The sequence below is a fragment of the Peromyscus leucopus genome, chromosome 4 (assembly GCF_004664715.2).
Source record: "Peromyscus leucopus breed LL Stock chromosome 4, UCI_PerLeu_2.1, whole genome shotgun sequence".
Lineage (NCBI taxonomy): Eukaryota > Metazoa > Chordata > Mammalia > Rodentia > Cricetidae > Peromyscus > Peromyscus leucopus.
The window spans coordinates 78,550,776-78,571,795 of record NC_051066.1 but is presented as its reverse complement, the minus strand read 5'-3'; the positions used below and the strand labels follow the sequence as shown (position 1 = coordinate 78,571,795).

The 21,020-nt window shown below is 52.3% G+C and overlaps 1 protein-coding gene across 1 annotated transcript in view; it reads right to left on the bottom strand.

Moving 5' to 3' along the window:
* The window catches only part of Abtb2 (ankyrin repeat and BTB domain containing 2), a 164,235-nt gene that overhangs the window by 7,155 nt on the left and 136,060 nt on the right, over positions 1 to 21,020 (bottom strand). The window contains 11 exon segments of the mRNA XM_028877912.2: positions 414 to 516; positions 725 to 830; positions 1,232 to 1,410; positions 2,602 to 2,828; positions 3,606 to 3,741; positions 4,140 to 4,236; positions 5,918 to 5,991; positions 5,994 to 6,018; positions 6,562 to 6,651; positions 9,774 to 9,939; positions 11,553 to 11,705. Coding sequence (XP_028733745.1) covers positions 414 to 516; positions 725 to 830; positions 1,232 to 1,410; positions 2,602 to 2,828; positions 3,606 to 3,741; positions 4,140 to 4,236; positions 5,918 to 5,991; positions 5,994 to 6,018; positions 6,562 to 6,651; positions 9,774 to 9,939; positions 11,553 to 11,705 — 1,356 coding nt within the window.

Below are 21,020 nucleotides of genomic sequence, written 5' to 3'. Positions count from 1 at the left end.
TTTACTCCAAAGCAGGTGCAATAAGGTTCGGAAGTAAACAAAGCAGTTCTGAGGAAGCTCCTGAAACTTACACAATTTACATTGTCCCCCTAAGGTTCCATAAGCAGCAATGGCCCCTGGGAAAAAAGACTGGGCAAGTTAGGCCCTGAACTTCAGAGATGCAGCTTTCATGCTGGGGCTGACTCTAGGACATCATCTCCTTTAAATACTGCGCACACACCCCAAAACAAAACAAAACAAAACAAAACCCCTCACTGGTTTTCTAAGTTAGACTTCGGTGGACTCACCCATTAGTCCTATCGGGGTGGACATATGCTTGTCTACACCTCCCCAGAAGACTCACATCACACGCCTCAACGCTGAAAGACCTGTGCTGTGTCCCTGGGGCAGGCGCTGCTCTCCAGGCTGCCTACCTGTTGGATGCTGTCACCAAAAGGACTTTGTGTGCGTAGAACAGCTTCCCTTCCACCAGGAAGGTCACATCTGACATCTCCTTGTTGTTCAGAAAGTGAGGATCTGTGGGTGGGAAGACAAAGAGGGTGGCGGGGTGTCCATCTCTGGGGTTTCTGAGAGGGCTGGGGGGGGGGCGGGGCAGAGGACACAGAGGAGAAAGAGAAACTGAGGCTAGGGCCTTGGCCCTTGGGAACAGAAAAGGGGGCAAAAGCGATGGGGAGAAAGGGAAGAGGGGTGCACGGGACGAGCCCGAGTGGGGATGGGCCCACACCTAGCCTGGCTGGCAGGGTCTTCCGGATCTCCGGGATGCTGGGGATGGGGCTGTTGCCATAGCAGTGTGTGAAGATGGCGGCCAGCTGCTGGAGGACGGAGTCGTTCTGTGGGGAGACGTGGAAAGGACTGTCAGCACATACACACGTGGCTGGCTGCCTGCAGCTGTGGCTGGCTACATCAGGCTTGTTTCAGAACCCCAGGCCGGGATCAGAGCAGCCGCTGATGTTTGGTCCTGCCGGATCTGACTGGGCCAGAAAGGACTGTCACTTCATCTGTGATCTCCCAAATGGCTGCTCTGGCTGGGCTCCCGACTGCCATGGCCTCTGCCCTCTGGCAGCCAGGCAGTGCAGCTCTGGGTGTTGAGGAGGTGTTTGTCCATGTGCCTGGGGCTGCCTGGGGGTCCAGGTGTTGGGGATGCCTGGGCATGTAAGTGTCTATGACTGCCCTAGGATCTGGAACCCGGGGCGCTCTGAGCCCCAGGCCGAGGCTGCCGGGCCCCACTCACTTTGCTGCTCTTGAGGATGTCAAACAGGAGCTGCAGGCCTTCCGTCGCCAGCTCCTCGTTGTACTCCTCCTCCTTGATGGAGCTGAAATCCCTCAGGAGGCCCTGCACCACCGAGGACCGTGACTGGGAGAAGGAGGTCCGCAGAGACTCTATCCAGATGTGCAGCTTCCAGGGGACACCTGGCCCGAGAGAAGGGCAGCTGTCATTCCCCCCCCCCCAGTAAAGCAGAGCCTGTAGACCACACCTGCCCCAGGGTGGGCTCTGCCTCCATGGCCCATGACATGGGTCCCCTGCCCCACTGGGTGCTGCATGCCCCCCAGCTGAGCTTGGTGGACAGAGCTTGGACTTCCTGTTAGGCCCAGCTGGCAGGGCACAGGAGGCTGTGGCTTTTCGTCAGATGACATTAGGAAGGTCCTCTGCCAAGTTCAGGGCCTATTGGTTCTTGGCCCCTAGAATTTATTTGCTGAGAAGAACCCGTTCGGGAGGGATGACCAGATAGACCCAGAAAATACGCGGGGCACTCAAGGACACAACTCTCTCCTCCAGTACTGAGCCAGAAGTGGACTGGGTCTCATCGTGGAGGAGTTCACAGCAGCTAGCTCACTGTTCTCTGTGCACCGTGGGCATATGAGTGTTCACTGGAGCTCCCTGGACTGAGTCTGGGGCCAGAGGGGCAACTTAAAACTAGTGTGTTAAATGCACGACAAAACCAGTTACATCCCAGTGATGCCTCTGGGGCTGCCTGAGCTTTGATGGCCAGGCCCTAGGGCAGTGGTTCTCAACCTGTGGACCATGGCTCCTTTGGGGCTGAACGAGCCTTTCACAGGGGTCGCCTAAGACCATCAGAAAACACAGATATTATATTACAGTTCATAACAGCAGCAAAATTACAGTTATGAGGCAGCAACAAAAATGGTTTTATGGTTGGGGTCACCACAACCTGAGGAACTGTATTAAAGGCTCACAGCAGCAGGAAGGTTGAGAACACTGCTCCAGGGGCTTGTGCATCTGGCCCCATGATAACACGGCCATGCCTGGAGCTCTAGCTGACAACATCCTATTCTTAGTTGAGGGTCATCAGCACAAACCCACAGCGAGGTGGGCAGTGAGGCTTGGAGAGATCACGTGGGGTACAGCTAACAGGATCTGGTTCAAGTCCATCCAGCTGACGAGCCTCCCTGGAGGACACAAGCCCACAGGTTCAGATCCCAGGACTAGAGAGCTGGCTGAGCAACCAGACACACTGACATCTTTGTAATCTTCAGGGTCCTAACAGGACTTCTGAAGTTCCATCAGAAAGGGGAGCGGGCCCGCGCGTAGACGCGAACCCGAGAGCAGTGCAGTGACCGTTCCCGTGGGCCCAGTCTCACCCAGGGCCCTCAGCTCCATGGTGATGTCCACATAGCCGTGCTCGGCGCTGTAGTACATGGCCTCCTGCAGGGCCTTGGTGCGGGTCCGGCTGAGCCTCACGGGCCCCTCGCTGCTGCCCTGGCTCGAGGTGTCGCTGTCTTCCACACCCTCAGCCAGGATCTCTTCCAGGGACAGCACATCGGCTTTAGCCTGCTGTGGCTGAGTCAGGAGCTTCCGCAGGACATTCCTGTAGGCCAAGAGATAGCAAGATGAGCCCCAGGCTCCCCGAGATGGATGGACAGTGCCCACCTGAGCTATAGTCTAGAGCCCTGTGGCTACGGTGGGTTACTTCGGGGGGCAGCGGAGGGCTCCCCACTCCGGACGTGGAGAGGCCAAGGACCCTACCGTTCTTCTGTCCTGGTATGACTGAGGAGTCAGCTCTGCACTTGGCTGTATGGTCTCAGGCTCTTCTACCTCTCTGAGCCCTAACTGCCTTGCCACCTTAAGACAGGGTGCCAGGGTCACCCTCTCCTGGGGCTGGTGCCAGTCTGATGCAAAGGTACCAGACGCACCCAGAACACAGTACAGCAGCCTCTCCTCAGCAACCTACCCCACAATGACCAAGCCTACCAACCCTGGCTGGCCCATGCTCCGAGTGGACACCCTAGGGATATTCTGGACCACCACAGGTGTTAGCAAATGAGCACCAACTCCACAGAGGAGTGTGGTCCTGAGTGGCCCCGGCAGCTACAGGGGTAACTGCTTGGCTAAAGAAGGGGTGGGCTGCCCCAGTATGGGAGGTGCAGGTCCCGGTCAGTGCCAGTGCGTCAGGACCCAGCAACTCATCCAGTGTTTGCAGGTTTCCAAAGCCTTGGGCCTCCATGCTGACCGAGAACCTTCATCATCCTGGTTGACATCGGAAAGGTCACCAGGCCTGGTTCCTCTGCAGCCTCTGGAAGCCCAGGCTCCTGCGAGCCTGTCTCAATGTTCCCGGTTCCTTCGGGCAGGCACCCCCGGTTTGTACCTGTGGCCATGCGCAGCCGAGTGGCTGAAGCAGTTCATCTCCTCGTGGAGGGAAGAGGCCATGCCATTGGCTTCCAGCATGCTGAGGAGGGGGTCAGCGCCCCGGCTCAGCAGCAAGCTGACCAGCTCGTAGTTCCCTGAAAGACAGTGACAAATTTGGTGGGCTAGTATCTGAGTAGGGGAACTAAGATGGGGGCAGATGGGGGGTCTCCAAGATCTGGTCCTCGGAATGTGTGGTGATGGTGGGGGGCACAGTCACAATCAGGGACGATAAGGATGCAAGTGAGAGGTCAGAGAAGGTGCCTGTGTCCTACCACAGGACCCTGCCTCGGGCCTCAGGAGGGGAGTGCTCCCCGCCCGCTCAGCAAAACACTGGGATGTAGAGGGAAGGAACCCCTCCCAGGAGCCTAGAGGGAGCGACCTTAAGGGTTCCCAGACGTAGCATGTAACCCAGTGACCAGCCAGGGTGACAAGGCTAGAGCATCCCACAGTGATGTGAGAACTTGTCGGTCGGTCGGGAAAGCAGTGCACCTACCAGCTGCAGAGGCCAGCTGCAGGGGTGTCTCGGCACAGCTGTCCTCCCCACTGTTCACGGCCGAGCCCTCCACGTTAGCACCAGCATCTAGCAGCAGCTGTCAGGGACAGGAAGAAGGCGCTACTGAGCACAGCAGCGTGCCTGGGGAGGGGGGAGTGCTCCAGGGGGCGGGACCTGCAAGTCTCCAACTACCTGACCAAGAAATGGCTCACACTGGAGTCTCAGGATGCCTGGTCACCCTCAGGGGGCTATCTGCATTTCTGTAACCGTCATCTCCACTCATGTGGCCACGCACAAAGACCCTAAACTGACGACCTTCAACTCTTTTTCTCTTTTCGATGCATTCCCATCAATCAGCTTCAGGGACCTTCTGGAGAACTCACATAGATCAGCAGGAGAGGGAAGTGCCACCTGATATCCCTAGAGGGACCTGAGGTCCTGAACAGTAGCTGGTACAGAAAGCATGGGGTACAGCACTGGCCACTGCCTAGAGTGGCTTGAGCCTCAGTCTTCCGGATCTACAAAGTGGGAGGAAGAGACTGCCTGGCAGCAGGGCTGAGATGAAATCATACAATGCCCAGCCCACTGAGGGCTCAGAACCAGCAGCGTTGGACTCCTTCCTGGAGAGGCTCAGCAGCTCCCCAGGCTGGCAAGGGGTGGGAAGAAGCAGAACGCTGCAGGCTGGCCAGGGGTCTAAGTGACCTCCTTCTAGCAAGGACAGCTTTGCCAGGGGTCAGATGAGACAGGGTTATCTCTTCCCAAAGGGTCTGCCTTGGGGCATTCTGCTGTAGAGGAGACTTGCTTCGGACACCCCCAGGCTCCTGGAGACACACACCCCAAGTCTCTGAGCACCCCCCCCTCCCTGTCAAACAGATCCAAGGAGCCCAGGTGAGCTCCACGTTCCCTTGCAGGGCGTGGGCACAGGGAAGGCCTGTATCTGCTGGAGACTTGTCCGTCAGAAACCAGATGTGCTCGCTGCCGGGGCAAGGCAGTGGGGGGTGGAGAACCGCCGGATGAAACTGGGCACCGGGCCAGCTCAGGGCACAACCCACAGGCCCGGCCTGGACTGAGGCTGCAGCTCTAGGAAGGCAGCGACTACAGAGCAGACTGGGTGTAGTCGCCAAGCGGCCAACCATCACCTACAGAGTGCTGGCTGCGTGCCAGGCTCTGCTGACGGCCGCAGGTAAGCCTGGCTGCGCTACTCCCAGAGGCCTCGGCCTGGAAGAGGAGGAGGAGGATGTGCCCACCCCAGGGGGCGCTCGGTGAAGTCCTGCAGACCTTCCTGACCACAGGTCCTGTGAGCTGAGTGCTATGGCACTGGTTCCTCTTCTGCCCACAACTTGTGCTTCTAGAACCATCACCTCATCATGATGCCAGCCACAGCAGCCAAGGTGGGCAACAATGAAGCTTCACTTGACACACGACCTGTGCCATCTGTCCTGTCTCAGGAACTGGGAGATGGGGAGGGACAGGACTGAAGGACACCATGATGCAGAGCCAGCTCTGAGGGAAGAGCATGTGGCCCGAAGAGGGCTGGAAGTGTGAAATCGAGCAGACTGAAGTCCAGGTCTTTCGGGACAACCTGGGAGAGACACTGCTTGGGTCTGGATCTCCTCTTCCAATTCTACAGGTGTCCTTACACTAACCCCAAGGCAAACCAGGCGAGCTTCATTGGTCAGGTGGACCCTGGCTTGGAGCAGTGTCTCTGGCCAGGACTGAGTATGGGGCCCAGCCCAGCCGGGGAGCCGCAGCCCATGCTGCAGTTCACAGGAGCTCACCTGCACTACAGAGATGTGTCCATGCAGTACTGCAAACGTCAGTGAGGTCCAGTGCCTGCTGTCGGGGTGGATGGAGGATGCCTGGGAGAGTTGCTCGGAACCTGAAAAATACAACAAATCACCACTGTTTCCTAGACAGGTGACATCCCAGAGCAGATGACACAGGTACCTTAGCTTGCGGGTTACATCGTGAGAACAGTGACGTTAACAGAAGTGTGTCCACATTTGCTTGGTAATGTCTGCTGAGAGCGCTTGTGTGGGCAGCGATGTGATCTAGTGTAGTTAGAAAAGGAGACAGGGGCAGTCAGGGATTCGGCTCACAAGAGAGGACAAGGGCTATGAAAATGGAGCAACGGGCACTGTCTCCACTCAGCTCCTTCAGCCCACATCTGGAGGAAAGTGCTCTCTGCTCTGACCACCATCTTTCTTGGCTTGTTTTTAAACAGGGTTTCCCTAGGTACCACAGGCTGGCATCAACTTGGGATCTTCCTTCTATAGTCTTCAGAGTGCTGGGTTACAGGCATGTGCCACCACGCCTGGCTCTTTTCTGTGGTCTTGGTGCCCATTTCTAGACTAAGGAAACACACCTACTGGGTATGTCTAAAAATACCACACCCAGCCTGGCTGCAGGACTTTCCTTTTACCTGTATATCTAAGTTTGCCCCGGCATCAATTAGCATCTGGACCATGGCTTCATCTCCAGCAGCACAGGCATACATCAGCGGCGTCATACCCTGTAAATGAAAGGCAGATTGATGCTGAGTCCCCAGAGACAGACACAGAGTCACATACCCCACAGGTCTCTGCCCAGCTGCTCCTCAGGGGCTGTCCTGAGCCTTGTGCATCTTAAGCTCCGGGGGTGGGGGTGGGGCATTTCCACAAGCACCATGGATAGCATAGGGGGGAAATATATGGCCACACTGTGGGCACTGCAGCCAGATTCCAGGCCCAACATGTTCTCTCTGCCTCAGTTTCTCCATCTTAGAGTTAAGAAACAGTGTGTGCCTCAGCTGGTTGCAGAAGGGTATTAGCATACACAAAAGTGCATACAGAGTGAGAGCTAATTAACAGTAAGCACTATACTGCACAGAACAGGCCAGTGCCTGGACTTACTAGAGGAAGTCAGGCCACTGTGCAGTATCTCATGTAATCACTGTGCTGTTCCTATGGCGGTATGTGTGTGTGTGTGGGGGGGTGTTATCTACTACTGTCATCCTCACTGTATGCACGTGGGGCAGAAAAGAGGAGTTAATTGTCCAAGGTCCTATAACAAACAAGAGCCGGAACTTGGATCAGAACCCACGTCTACATGAATTGTTAAAGCTTGTGCTCAGCAGTGTCTCTGTGAAGACGTGTTTGACCATATCTTGAGCCGATGAGCAGCCCAGAGCACACTGCAAGCTGTGTCCATCCCCTCACTGTATCTGCGGGCAGTCAGCACAGTTAGCAGAGCTGGGAGTATGATGGCAGAGACAGCGGTGGAAAGTGCATTCCACAGCTGGATCCTGGCAAGCATTTGCCTGGTGCTCTGTGATATTATTTATTAGGTTATTTGTGTGGAGGGAAGATCGTCTTCGCTCATAAATCCTTGTCTAGTTCCTGGAGATAAGGAAATGGCTTGAGATTAATCACGGGGCGAGCGGACTGTTTACCTATGCATCTGCTTCTAAATGCCAAGGCTCAGGGAGCGACAGTGCTGAGCATCTACAGAAGACAGTGGTGGCATGATGGGAATTTGGCTTTGCTCCCCACTCACACACACACAAAGTACACAATGATTTTTTTTTTCTCCACACATCTGTACACATTCAGAGCATAAACCAGGCCAAGAGCTGGAGAAGGGAAACTGCTTTTCTGTGCTGTTATTATCCTCACTCCGACACACAGACAGGCTAAAGACCAGATTTCAGGGCTGATCACCATTGTTTTGACGTCAATGTAACAACAGTAATAATCATATTAACAGGAAACACAGTGAATATTTACTAACACTGAGGGTGCCAGATGGAAAATTCTCCTAACTACTGCTACAATCAGGCCTTGCTATTCCACTTAGAGGTGAGGAAAGCAAGGTCCCTCTGGTGGCAGGGTAACTTGTCGAGATACCTCAGCTGTGACATGATAGACTAAAGGCACAGCTGTAGTGGGTAGCCATTCCAGCTTTGATCTGGAAGTTCCAACCCCCACTGAGGCTTCGGTAACTGTCATGCCTACAAGACGGGGCCATGAGAGGACCCTGAAGACCTGAGATCCGGATGCGCCGGCTCTCTTGGTTCCTGGACCCTGGACGCTGGAGGTAGACTGAGCAGAGTTCTCCAGAGAATACTGCTGGACTGCGCCACACCTTTGCCAGACCCTGTAACCCACCTATCCCTTCACTTGTAAGTTACCCCACAAAATAAACCTCCCTTTTAACTACGTGGAGTGGCCTGAATAATTTCACCAATACACAGCAATCTAAAGCTTAAGCGCCTGGCCTTACAACACTGCATCCCCTGAGGAAGCAACATCAGGAGGACGGCTCCACACTTCCTGCCTGGGGCCAACGTCAGCCTAACAGTCCCCTCCACACTACTGACAGCTCCTGTCTGTGGCGCCTCAGACCCAGTGCCGCCACCCTTGCTGACAACGGCCTCACCGCTTCCTTGGGCCTGGCTTCCCTGTTCCTCCTGCTGCGCCAACCCCGCTCTCCCCTCAGCTCAGCTTCAGCCCCACACAGCACTCCAGGCCTCACGCCTCACCTGCTGCTCAGTCTGTGTTGAATTGTCATTTCACGTGACACAGGGCTTGGCCCTCCACAGTAACCTGACCCTCCCCAGGCTTCTGACCACAAGCCACACAGGGCCACTTGGAACACAGCAACTGATCCCAAACAGTGTCACATAATCATTCCATGGTGGTTCTCAACCTTCCTGAAGCTACGACCCTTTACTACAGTTCCTCAGGTGTGGTGACCCCCAACCATAAAATTATTTCACTGCTACTTCATAACTGTGATTTTGCTACTGTTATGAATCATAATGTAAATATCTGATATGGGACCTGGGGTCACGACCCACAGGTTGAGAACCACTGTCTCAGGTTCTTCTGCCTCCGCTGGTGTCTCAGTTGTCTCTTCTGTAAATCAGAAATCACCCCAGTACTTCCTGCCCTTTCTCCTTATTTGGCTCTTTGGTACTCCTCATCAACGTGCTCTTTAGTTTATGTTTGTCATCCTCCTCCCTTTTCTTTCTTCTTCTGGTGCTGGAGACTGAACCAAGGGCCTTGAACATGTTAGGAAAACACCCTACTCCTGAGCTACATCCTCAGCCTTCAGTTTGGTCGCAACAAGAACTCACTTAGTAGTCGAGACTGGCCTTGAATTCACTATGTAGCCTAAGCTGGCCTTGAACTCACGATCACCCTGACACAGCTTGCTGAGTGCTGTGACTCCAGTCACACCATCACTCCTGGCTTAGGTGCTTGTTTCCTTTCCTCTCTCACCAGGGTCACCCCATGGAGACAAGGTTTCTCTGGGGCTAGTGAGTGGCCAGCACACAACTCCCATTGGCACGCCAGTGATTACACCTCACAGCTTGCTACCGAGCTGTCTCCAGCCAGACTCGTCCTCAGCCCTGCCTCATCTAGGACAGTTGCTTTGCTAGCCTCCAGCCAGGGAGACAGAATCCACACTGCCCAGGTTGTCCAGGAGGGACAGGGGATGCCCAGGCTAGCCTTCTGTGGGGAGCCTGAAGCTCAGAACTGAGCAAGCCTCAGTCAGGCCAGAATGCAGGGTCTATGACTGTTCCTCCCCTCTAGCGATTGTCAGTTCAGAGTTGGTCTCTAAGCCGGGCCTGGCAGAGTTCACAGGAGGTACCTGGTCATCCATTGTGTTCACCCCATCCGGGCCCAGGGCTTCGATGGCCTGGCTGATGAGGTCTGTTCTTCCACAGTTGAGCATGCGGAAGCCCAGGTCCTGGTTGAATCTCTCAGTAGCAGCTCGAGCATCCAGCCTCCGGAAGGAACTGAAGCAGCACTCGGGTCTGCCCAGGGGAGACCAGGGGGTGTGTGAGTATGACTGTGACATGAGCACAGCTGGGCCTGGCTGGCATGGGGAACAGGATGGCTGGGTGGGACATTGAAGTGTGCACAGGTCAGCCACGATTGGCCTTGCTCTGTTCTTGCCCTAGAGCAGTGGTTCTCAATGTTCCTAATGCTGTGGCTCTTTTTTTTTTTTTTTTTTTTTTTTTTTCAACAGGTTTCTCTTTAGCTTTGTGCTTTCTGGAACTCACGTGGTAGCCCAGCTGCCTCGAACTCACAAAATCTACCTGCTTCTGCCTCCCGAGTGCTGGGATTAAAGGCATGCGCCACCACCGCCCGGCTGCTGTGGCTCTTTCATACAGTTCTTCATGTTGTGGTGACCCCCAACCAGAAAATTATTTTCATCGCTACTTCATAACTGTAATTTTGCTGCTGTTATGAACCATAATGTAAATATTTTTGGAGACAGAAGTTTTGTCAATGGGGTCATGACCCATAGGTTGAGAACCCCTGCCCTAGAGCATGCCCAGCTTGGCTTCCCTACACATGGGTTAAGGCAATGGACTGGGCACTGAAGACCTGCTAACTGTCAGGGAATAAACTCTCAGGTCAAAATAACCTATCAGGGGACCCCACTGAGGAGGAGGAGGAAGCTCATCACAGGCCAGGGCCTAGGCCTGAGCACTTGGCCACTGCACGGTCCTTGCACAAAGCAGGCTGACCTTCAGTCCATGAAGTGGCATTGTGGTCAAGGTCTAGCTTTTCCCTCTGTGTCTCTTCAGGTTGCTTAGTAAGACCACAAATACCAAAGAGGAGGCAGGGAGAGGCTTGGAATTCCATGAACAATCAACCCAACCCACTAAGGACCATCACAGATACAACCTGTATCTACACAGGGCACACAAGAGTCATCTAAAAGCTCCTGCCTGGGTCCTTTAGTCAGGTCAACGTGTGTAAAATTTGTGTCTAGAGCATGGTTTGGGCACAGTTGGAGAACAGAAATGTGAGGCTCTCCGCAGGCCAGGGATGGCCATCAGGAGCTCCCCCAAGAAGAGTTTCTGCAGCAGACCTGTCTACAGGATGGGTACTGTGGGAAAGCATAAAGGGCACCAGTTTGGGGACCAGACGAACCTGGTCTCAAACTTAGGCACCTCTGTGGGCAAGCTGCTGTTCCTCCCTGACCTGCAGGCTCTTCATCTGTAGTGGGCATTAGAGCTGCCATGACGACCAGGACAGCAGGCATAACGCAGAAGACCTCGGCACAGGGCTTGGCACGAGGAAACCACAGTGAACTGAGGAACAGAGGAAAGAGCCTGGCCACCAGGACCCCAGACTGGCACTGTGTGTGCTCTCCAGCCTAGATTCTAAGCTGTGTCTGTTCTGGTAGCACACGAGTGGGTGGGGAAGACACATCCTGAAAGCAGCCAAGGACTAGAACACATCTGTTCCCACGCTGGGCCGTGTTGCCGTGGTGTTCGTGGAGGACACAGTGCAACTCAGGTGCCCTACGGCCTTGCTCTTCAGTGCCCACCCAGCCACAGAAGAAGCCAGGAGCAGAGGGGTGTTGTAGAGTTGGGACAGGGATGTTGTAACCCCCTTCTCCCCGGCTCCATACTTGAGTTGGCGGGGCTCACAGTCCAGGCCTGGTAGCAGCAGCCGGGCTGCCTGCCGGATGTCGCCACTGTCGACGGTGAGGCTGCGGCGGTGCTCTGCGTAGGTGATTGCCACCCGCATCCACTCCATCAGTGGTGGCAGCAGCATGAAGGGCCTGTGAGGCAGGAGAGAGAGGTCAGGGCTGGGTGTAGTGCTCCATGGACACAGAAGGGGTCCCTCAGCACATGGTCTCAGAAAGTACCCCAAAGGCCGGCCACTCCAGAATTGCCGGGCTGTCCTCAGCCATCAGGAGACTCGGTCTTTGTGACCATAGGCACCCTAGTTTGTCCTTGCATTCTATGGCAACCCTGTCACGGGTCAGGAGGAATTTCCATCATGGGAACTTGGCAGAAACTGAGGGCTCTTCAGTGGCCAATGAAAGATGCTCACCAACATGTGTAACTAGGATGCTTGCCCATGCCAAGAATTCATCTGAGCATCAGCTTTCCTATCTGCAGAAGGAGGAACCCAGCTGGAACCCAGCAACAGACCCAGGCTCCCAGCCCAGCTGGGCAACAGTAGCTGCCACCTAGTACCCGGACAGCACTCCCGCATCTGTTCACCACTAGCATGCCCAATCGCCATCTTGGGTCTCTAAGAAGTCAGCAAGGTTGTCAAACTTTCTTCCTTGAAGGCAAAAGTTATATTAAAACCCCTAACAAACCCCTAACCAGACTAGCCAGACATGAGCTTGAAGGTGGTTCTTTGGGAGAAGTTACTCTGATGTTCCAGATCTTTCCCTATAGAAATACATGTGGGTTTCGAGCAATTTAACTGGTCTGTTGAATGTATGGGTATGAGGAAGACAGATCAGTAAACTCTCATTGTTCTTGGTCTCCAGAGCAGGCCACAGCTCTGGTTGACACCTGCTACCAACCATAGCTGCCCAGCAGGGTTTGAGAGTCACCTGCTGTGGTGGTTTGAAACTAATTGACCCCCATAATCTCATAGGGAGTGGCACTATCAGGAGGTGTGGCCTTGTTGGAGGAAGTGTGTCACAGTGGAGGCAGGCTTTGAGGTTTTCTATGCTCAGGATACCACCTACTGTCTTAGTCAACTTTCTGTTGCTTGCAAGATATGACTCCCAGCTACTTTCTCCAGCACCATGTCTGCCTGCATGCCATCATGCCTGCATGCCATGATGATAATGGACTGAACCTCTGAAACTGTAAGCAAGTCACCCCAATTAAATGTTTTCTTTATAAGACCATGCTGTGGTCATGGTGTCTCTTCACAGCAATAGAACCCTGAGATACTTGCTCATCCTCATCCCCTCATGGGCTCTCACTTCTGCCTGGCTAGATTCTTTTTATCCTCACAGCACAGAGCCAATTCTGCCTCTCTCCACTCAACCTTTTTAGGCCTACTGTAATACCCCATCACTTTGACTGGCCTAAGTTCAGGAATGAGGCCTTTCTCATCTCCATATTTACCCAGCCTGGGACCTGATCCAATAGGTTTTCAATAAATGTTTGTTGATGGATTAAAACTATGGATTAGCACCTATAACTCACCATAACATATGCAGATTTTTACTTGGAACAAGTCATATTTCTGCTCAGAAAAGAATGACATCTGGAACCAAGTGTGGTGGCATACACCTGTAATCCCAGTACTTGGGAGATGGGAGGCAGGAGGATCAGGAGTTCAAAGCCACCCTTGGCTATGATGTGAGCTTGAAGCTAGCCTGGGCTATAGGAGACCTTGTCTTAAAAAAAAAAAAAAAAAAAAAAAAAAAGAATGATGTGCCTCATTTTCAAGGGCATGGTATTGATTAATGTAGGAGGTGGGACTATTTGGGGGAACTTTTGTAATCTAGGAAGGAAAAACAATCTTTCATGAATTATCCCTGCAAGACTATAAATGTCCACTTGAAATCCCCTCAACTACTGTGAATTTCCCGACTCTCATCACAAGGCTGGAGGCCCGCACCAAGGGACACTTACTTAAACCACTGGAGACTATGGCTCAGGCCTCTCTATAGTGTAGCTAACAGCACAGTGAAGAGCAGAGTGTACAGTGAAGAGCAGACAGCACAGTGAAGAGCAGAGTGCAGCCATTCAGCTTCCTTTTGTGTGTGTAACAAGGTCTCACTGTGTAGCCCAGGCTGACCTCTAACTTGTGCTTCTCCTGCCTCAGCTCCTAAATGTTGAGATTGCCAGCATCACCAAGCCTAGCTATGCTAGTAAACTTCTAACTGGGCCTTTCCCAGTTCCTCCAAGGCAAGCTCCATTGGGATGTTCAGGACCTACAAGTCCTAGTCAGGTGGTGTCCTCACTCATCCTCACGCCCACCCCGACACACCTCCTTATGCTCCATTGAGAATGCAGTAAGGATAGCCTTGGATATTATATACTGAGGAAAGGCTCAATTGGCTTCCATTTGCATCATCCTGTTTAGAGACCAGAATGTTAGAAACTACACTTCCCAGACTCCTTTGCAATTGAAGTCCTAGATACAAATCCAATTTCATAAGGAAGATCTTGCTTTATAAGATCAAGGAAGGAACAGGAGGCAGAGACCACCTTTGTGTCTCTACAGTTTTTGCCAACAGATCAGGTGATTAAAAGCATGGAGTCTTTTTCTCTCTTCCTGTAGAGCATTCTTGTGTCTGGGCTCTATTTCTCTTGTATGCCAGAGGCAGAGACAACCTCAGTGAGAACAACAAGGACTCATGACCCCAGCCTCAGTCCGAAATCACATCTCCGAGGACATACATGCTCAAACCCAGGGCCTGAGGCTGTGGACACAGTCTTAACAGGTGAGCTCCATGTTGTCTGCAGAGCTGCTCCTGGAAGCCTGGTCTAGACTCTGCCCCCTGTGTCCTTCTGTGATTTGGTTAGTGTCCAATTCCCTGTATTAAGTCCCATCCTGTTTAAAATACCTGAAGTGATTTCTGTTTCCTGAATCGAACACTGATTAATACTCTAGAAATCTAAATTACCCCTCTGCCTCTAGGGCGGTGATTAGTGAATGTCTCCAAACAAAGCTGACTTTGGCAACAATTAACCTCTTCAGGCCAAAGATGGCTTACCTACCACCACCCCTACCTGTGATCCCGAGGCAGGTAAAATGATAAGCAATCCATGGGCTTTCTTATAACATCCTGTTCCTGGGCTGGGATTTCCAGGATACTGTTTCCTTTCTACTAATTCGTCCTGCCCGCGGGGCATGGTGAGAAGAGCAGGCCTGCACTATGGGACATTCTGGAAAGTCCCCATAAAAACTCCCGTCTCCAGTCCCCACAGTTGTGTTACAGCTTCCTAATGGAAGGGTCTGGAGGAGTGGGGCTGAGGGCAACTGAGGTGTGTGTCCTCCTCAGTGTCTCTCTTCCCAAAGCTGAGGTCGGCTGCGAGCCCTGTGTGCTGAAATGCAGCTGGCTGCAGGGCGAGGCCCGGAGCCCCAGGCAGGCTGAGGAAAGGCCCCTCTGTGCCGCCCAGCCGCCTGCTGAGATAATGCCGGGTCCAAGACCTTGGAGTAGCCATTCTTGGATATTTTTGGTCTCTAGTCTCTTTTTATACTCCAAAAAGTTACTGGAACTCTCAAAAGACTTGTATTGATCTTATTCTATGATACCAACAAAAACTAAACAGAGAAAACGCTGAAATCACAAGAATACGCAAGCATTCCACAAGCGATCACAGCGACAATATCATGTTAAAAAGCCTCTGGAGAACTCCCTTGGACACTGCACAAAAAAATGGAATTCAAAAGCAAACATCACATTCTTTTGAAAACAGATTTGACCCTGTACTCTCCCGGGTTCCAGGGGCTCCATGGGCACAATCTGAGGACTTCTGCCTCAGAAGATCACATCAGGTCCCTGTGCTGGTTAGGAGGTTTGGTGTGTTGTTGTTGTTGTTGTTGTTTTTGACAAGGTCCTACTGCAAAGCCCTGAAACCTTGGTGGGTCAGAACTCACTCTAGAGACCAGGCTGGAATCAAACTCACCAGGCTGCAATCCGCCTCCCTTTGCCTCTTAAAAGCATGCACCACCACAGCTGGCATTGTGCTAGCTTAGTTTTTATTGTCAACTCCACACAACCTAGAGTCCGTTGGGAAGAAAGAATCTCAACTAAGGAATTGCCTAGAGCAGACTGGCCTGTGGCCATGTCTGTGAAAGACTGTCTCGATGAATGACTGATGTGGGGGAACCTAGCTCACTGTGGACAACCCCGTTCCCAGGCAGGTAACTCTGGACAACCTACCAAGACAGCCAGCTAAGCAGAGGCAGTAAGCAGCGTTCCTCCGTGGTTCCTGGTTTCCACTCGAGTTCTGTCCTGACTACCCTCAAGGACAAGCTGCACCCTGTAAGATGAAACAGACTCTTTCCTCCTCTAAGCTCCTTTGGTCAGGGTGTTTTTTATCACAGCAACAGGAAAGGCAGCGAGAATAGCATCTACGGGCCCCGATGCCCAGGGCTGGCAGGCAGCAGCGGGCCCAGGGTGAAACTCTGTCCTGGTGACACACATCCTGTGAACCCTGAAACAGTACAGGGCTTGCACACACACTCCTGGGTTCAGGCTCCTGAGGATCCTTAAGGGCAGCATCCTTACCGGAAGAAAGTTCTAGAGGCCCCAGTACCACTGAACTGATAATGGAACCTCAGGCAGGGCACTGCCCTCTATGGTCCTGACTTTCTGTTAAAGAAGGGGTTCATGTTTCTACATTTTCTTCCATGGTGAGAAGCCGTCTCCTTTAACTGCAGACTCTTCATGGCAGGAACGCCCTACAGCCCAGACAGAATGTATGGTTCTGGAGGGAGACTGGCTGCCTGAGATCAGGTGTCTTCTCACCAGTTGAAACTCTGACCCTGTACAGTAGCTTCACCTCTTCTAGTCACAATTTCCATCTGAGCAAAATGGGTCTAAATTTTAGGAGTACTTCCCAAGACAGCTCTAAGTGTGTACACAAAGTGCTTAGCAGAAGGACGCGGGGAACCTGGTGTGTTCTCCATAAACGGTATGGAGTCTTACCGCTTTAGTGTCTGTTGAGAGAGAAAACAAACTAGAAAAAACAGGCCGTAGGAATCTGGCTCTATGAAATGCCTCAGCTCCAGCCTTCTTACAGGCCAGCTGACTGGCTGCCTTCTCCCCGGGAGCAAGCATAAACACGTAAGCCTGCAGGCAGGCTGCCCACTAGCCACTCCAGCCCAGCTCATAAAACAGAGAAAACAAATGCAACCACTATGTTGAGAGGGAGCTGCAAACTTTCTGGAGGCACAAGCTCTTGGCCTTGGCAATGAAGATACTGGCCCAGAAGAGGTGAGTACAAGAAACCCAGTCCTTAGAGGCGTATGGGTCACTGATCTATGCGGTGGTGGAGTATTACTGGAAGATATACAGCCCCCGCACACAGTCTGCTGGGGCTGCTGCTGCTGCTAACAGTGACTTAACAGAATCTCTGGCTTTCTCACAGCAGCTGTCTGTGTGGGTATAAAAGAACAACTACTCGTTAAGGTCATTTTGGGCTGCACAGTGAGTTTGAGACTAGCCTGAGCTACATGAGACACTATCTCAAAGATAAACAACCAACAGAACTGGCAAGATGGCTCAGCAGGTGAAGGTACTTGCCACCAAGCCTGACATCTGAGTTCAGTTCCCAGGACCCAGACTGGGGAAGCAGAGGATTGACCTCCACACACATGCGGTGGCACCCCCTGCCCCAATACATATATGGATTTTATATATAAAATAAATTAAAAGCATTAAACCCACAACAGGAAACTACCGGGCAGAGGAGGTGCTCAGAGGTAGAAGTGCTTGCCTTGAATTTGCTGAGGCCTTGAGTTTAACCCCAGCACAGCAAAACAAAACAACAAACAAGGAGAACAAGTTACTCTCTGGAGAGAGTTCATAAAACATACCAGAGAAATGCATTTCTTTCTACACGACCCTGGACAATTCCTCTCTCTGCTAGCGGAGGTGAGGTGAGGCCCTGCCCAAGGTCACACAGCAAGTGTCAGAACTGGGGACACAGAACCAGTGTCTCTCACTACCCCACTTCTCACTTCTGTACTACTGGTGAGCCTGACAGTGTCCATCCAAGGGTCTCACAAGAACCCCCTCAACAGGACTCAGCAAAAGTTGTCTTATTCTCTCATACACACACACACACACACACACACACACACACACACACACACACACACACACACACACAGAATAGGCTTCTGAAGGTCTTGATTGTAAGAGAGCCTGCCCCGCACCCCCCCTCCCCCAGTGATTTATTAGGATGACAGCCCTGTAGGTGGTGTCTTAACATGGAACAGGAAACACCTCCAATTCCAGCTCAAAGCAGGCTCTGTTCTTTCTGGAGGTGGGAGGGGACCTTGGACCAGGAGTCAAGTTGGCAGGTGGGCACTGGCCTGTATCCATAGGCCATGTAGTCCAAACTCTGGGCAGGAGGAAGTCTTGTGCCTCTGTCCTCAACCTGGTGTGTTGAGGCCTGTACGCCCCTGGATCTCCAGAGGAAGAACTGGGGACATGGACAGGATGTGCCTCCTGGCCAAGGCTGAGATCAGGCTTCGGCTTCACCCTGGGAAGGCTGGGCCAGGGTTCTCCTGTATGTAAGGGCATGGCAGCTCGTGGGCTGGGAGGGTAGAGACAGGGACATCACTTTTGGGCTTACTTCCTAGGGACATTTCCCCGTCATCTTTAAGAAATGTCTTAGCCAGCCTGAGAGCACCCTGAAGCTTCAAAAAGGAGGAGTCAAGGAGCCTGAGAGCTGAGGCAGGGGGGTGCTCCTGTGGTTTTTGGCCTCAGATTTCAGTTTCTCCAACTTTGCCTCACCTTCAGCAGGGGGTGCAGCAGAGCTCTGGGGCTGCTTGGGTGGGTTCCCTTGCCATGGTCTCGCTGTGAAGCATGCTGCACTCTGGCCTTCTGCTTGGTGGGTTTCCTTGCCATGGTCTCGCTGTGAAGCATGCTGCACTCTGGCCTTCTGCTTGGTGGGTTCCCCTTGCCATGGTCTCGCTGTGAAGCATGCTACACTCTTGCCTTCCATTTACCATCTGGGCAGGCAGGGAGCAGGGCAGAAATGTTGCAGACTGCCAGATTTTTCCACCCAGGGACGATTCCACAGACTGAGACATCTCTGGAAGGGCTAGGGTTGGCTCTGGAGTGCCAGCCTGAGGGCCTCTTCCTGGTTTCCCTAAGACTTCCAGAGCTGCTGTGGCCCCAAACCAAGCCAAACGCCCACGTAGAATAAAGCCAACATTGTCTTACTGAAGTCAGATCCCACCCCAGCACAAAGGAAGCGATTCTCATTCGCCTCACATCTTGGACTAATTATTTTCCTAGAATTGCTTGGTAAACCAGGATGGTTTGGCTCAGCTTAGAGTGAGAGCTAAGCACGTTTCTCTCCCTGGACCCCCAAGGCCCGTGTCCCCCTGGCTGAGCCTAGCTGCTTCAGAACATTCGGCTGATCTTAGCAGAATCTCTGTTTGGAATCAGGTGACTTCTGTTGAAGGTGGGGCTTTGGCTTTCTGGGGGAGGGGACGATACAGTTTCTTATTAAAACTCATCTGGTGCACATTAGAGGCACTAGAAGCAGCTTGCTCGATATGCTACCCATGTGATGATTTCTAGGTTTTTGTTTTGTTAGTGCTTGGGATTGAACTCAGATCCTTGCACATGTTAAGCACATGCTCTACCACTGAGTTACATCCCCGTCCTCTCGGATACTATGCTTGTTTGCTTGTTTTTGACATGAGGTCTTGTTATGTAGCCTGAGCTGGCCCTGAGTAGTTCACTTTGCAGATCAGATGATCGGGCTACTTCATACTTGATCCTTCCCGGGATTACAGGTATGTATGCCCTGTCTCCTCCACTTTCCTATGTGATTGCCCAGGCTGGCCTTGAACCCAGGGCTCAAGTGACTCATATGCATCGGTCTCCAGAACAGACAGGATTAGGATGGGCTGCATTGTCAGACTGAATGTGAACATGGATGTCGATTTCAAACATGGCCTAGTCCTGATGAGCTATGTCCTCTTCTGGCCTCTTGCTAGTGGTTGCTCTTGAGGTCTCAATGGAGTCTGTCAGCAATGGAATGTGCAGTCAACTAACTGTGTGACAACTGGGACGTGGGAATGAACAGAAAATCACTAACAAATAATGTTTACAGAACAGGTAGGAAGCCACTGGCATTTTTTAAAAAGTCTCCTACATCTATTGATTAATCCTCACAACTACTTTATGAAGTGGGAACTGTTACTATTAGTGTGTCTTCTTACACATGGGCAAACCCAGGACCCTGTGTCATTCACATAGCAGCGGCAGAGCTGGGGTGTGAACCAGGAAGTTTACATCCATCCAAGGTCCTACTCAGAATAGATTTCACCACCACACAGATTTGTTCTTTATCGCTGTTTAGTGTTTTCATTTGTGTGTGTGTGTGTGTGTGTGTGTGTGTGTGTGTGTGTGTGTACTAGAGCTTATGGGAGTCAGTTCTTTCATGTGGGTCCCAGGGATCTAACTTAGGCCATCTTGCTGCCATCTTGCTGCCCCCGCTTCACCCACCCCCTCTGACCAGGAGTCACCACACAGTCGAGGCTAATGTGGAGCTGACTATGCAGACTAAGCAGGCCTTCACCACCACTCCTGCCTCTACTTCCCCATGGTATGCGCTACCATGTCTGGCTGATTTAGGATGCTTTAGCCAAGGATATTTTGAACTCGGGGATAAGGCAAACACAAACCCACACAACCATCGTGCTTTTCACTATCAGCTCAGTATTCAGCAAACATTTATTATGCAGTATTTATATTTAAGATCAGCTTTTAGGAGTCTAGTCATGGTAGCACACATCTGTAATTCCAGCAGTTGGAAGGCAGAGGTAAGAGAATCATGACTTGATGGCCAGCCTGGGCTACAGAGTAAGTTCAAGATGAGACTATCTCAAAAACAGAAAATAAAACCAAAAGTCAAACAGTACCCAGATCAAAGCATTTTTGACTTGGGATATTTTTAACTAATGATGGTTCTACCAAGATGTGACCCATCTCACGATGAGAGGCATCTGTAATGTGTCTCCCAATCTGGACCACTTTTGAGAGAAGGGAAGTGCTGTTATCAACACAGAGATGGCCGAGTGTACAGCGGCACTTCACCCTCACAATGCTAGGGCACTTGGCTAGAGACTCTCTGTCCCAGAGGTCCCTCTGCCTGGCCCACGTTGCCGGTTTTGCAAGGGTGTCTCCTCCCGCCCACCAGCTTGGCTTGTCTCCACCTCCCCCTTCCGCAACATGCCCCGTGACATACAGTATTTATGTCATTATACATTACCCGGCCTGCAGTCTTTTATTGGCGCAGGGGTTTGTGGGCTTTTCCCTCTCGAGTACAACTTTCCCAAAGGCTCACTGTTAGCCCCTGCCACCGATCAGCACAGAAGCTCCATTAGGGACCATCTACTGAGTTCATAACAAAGTCAG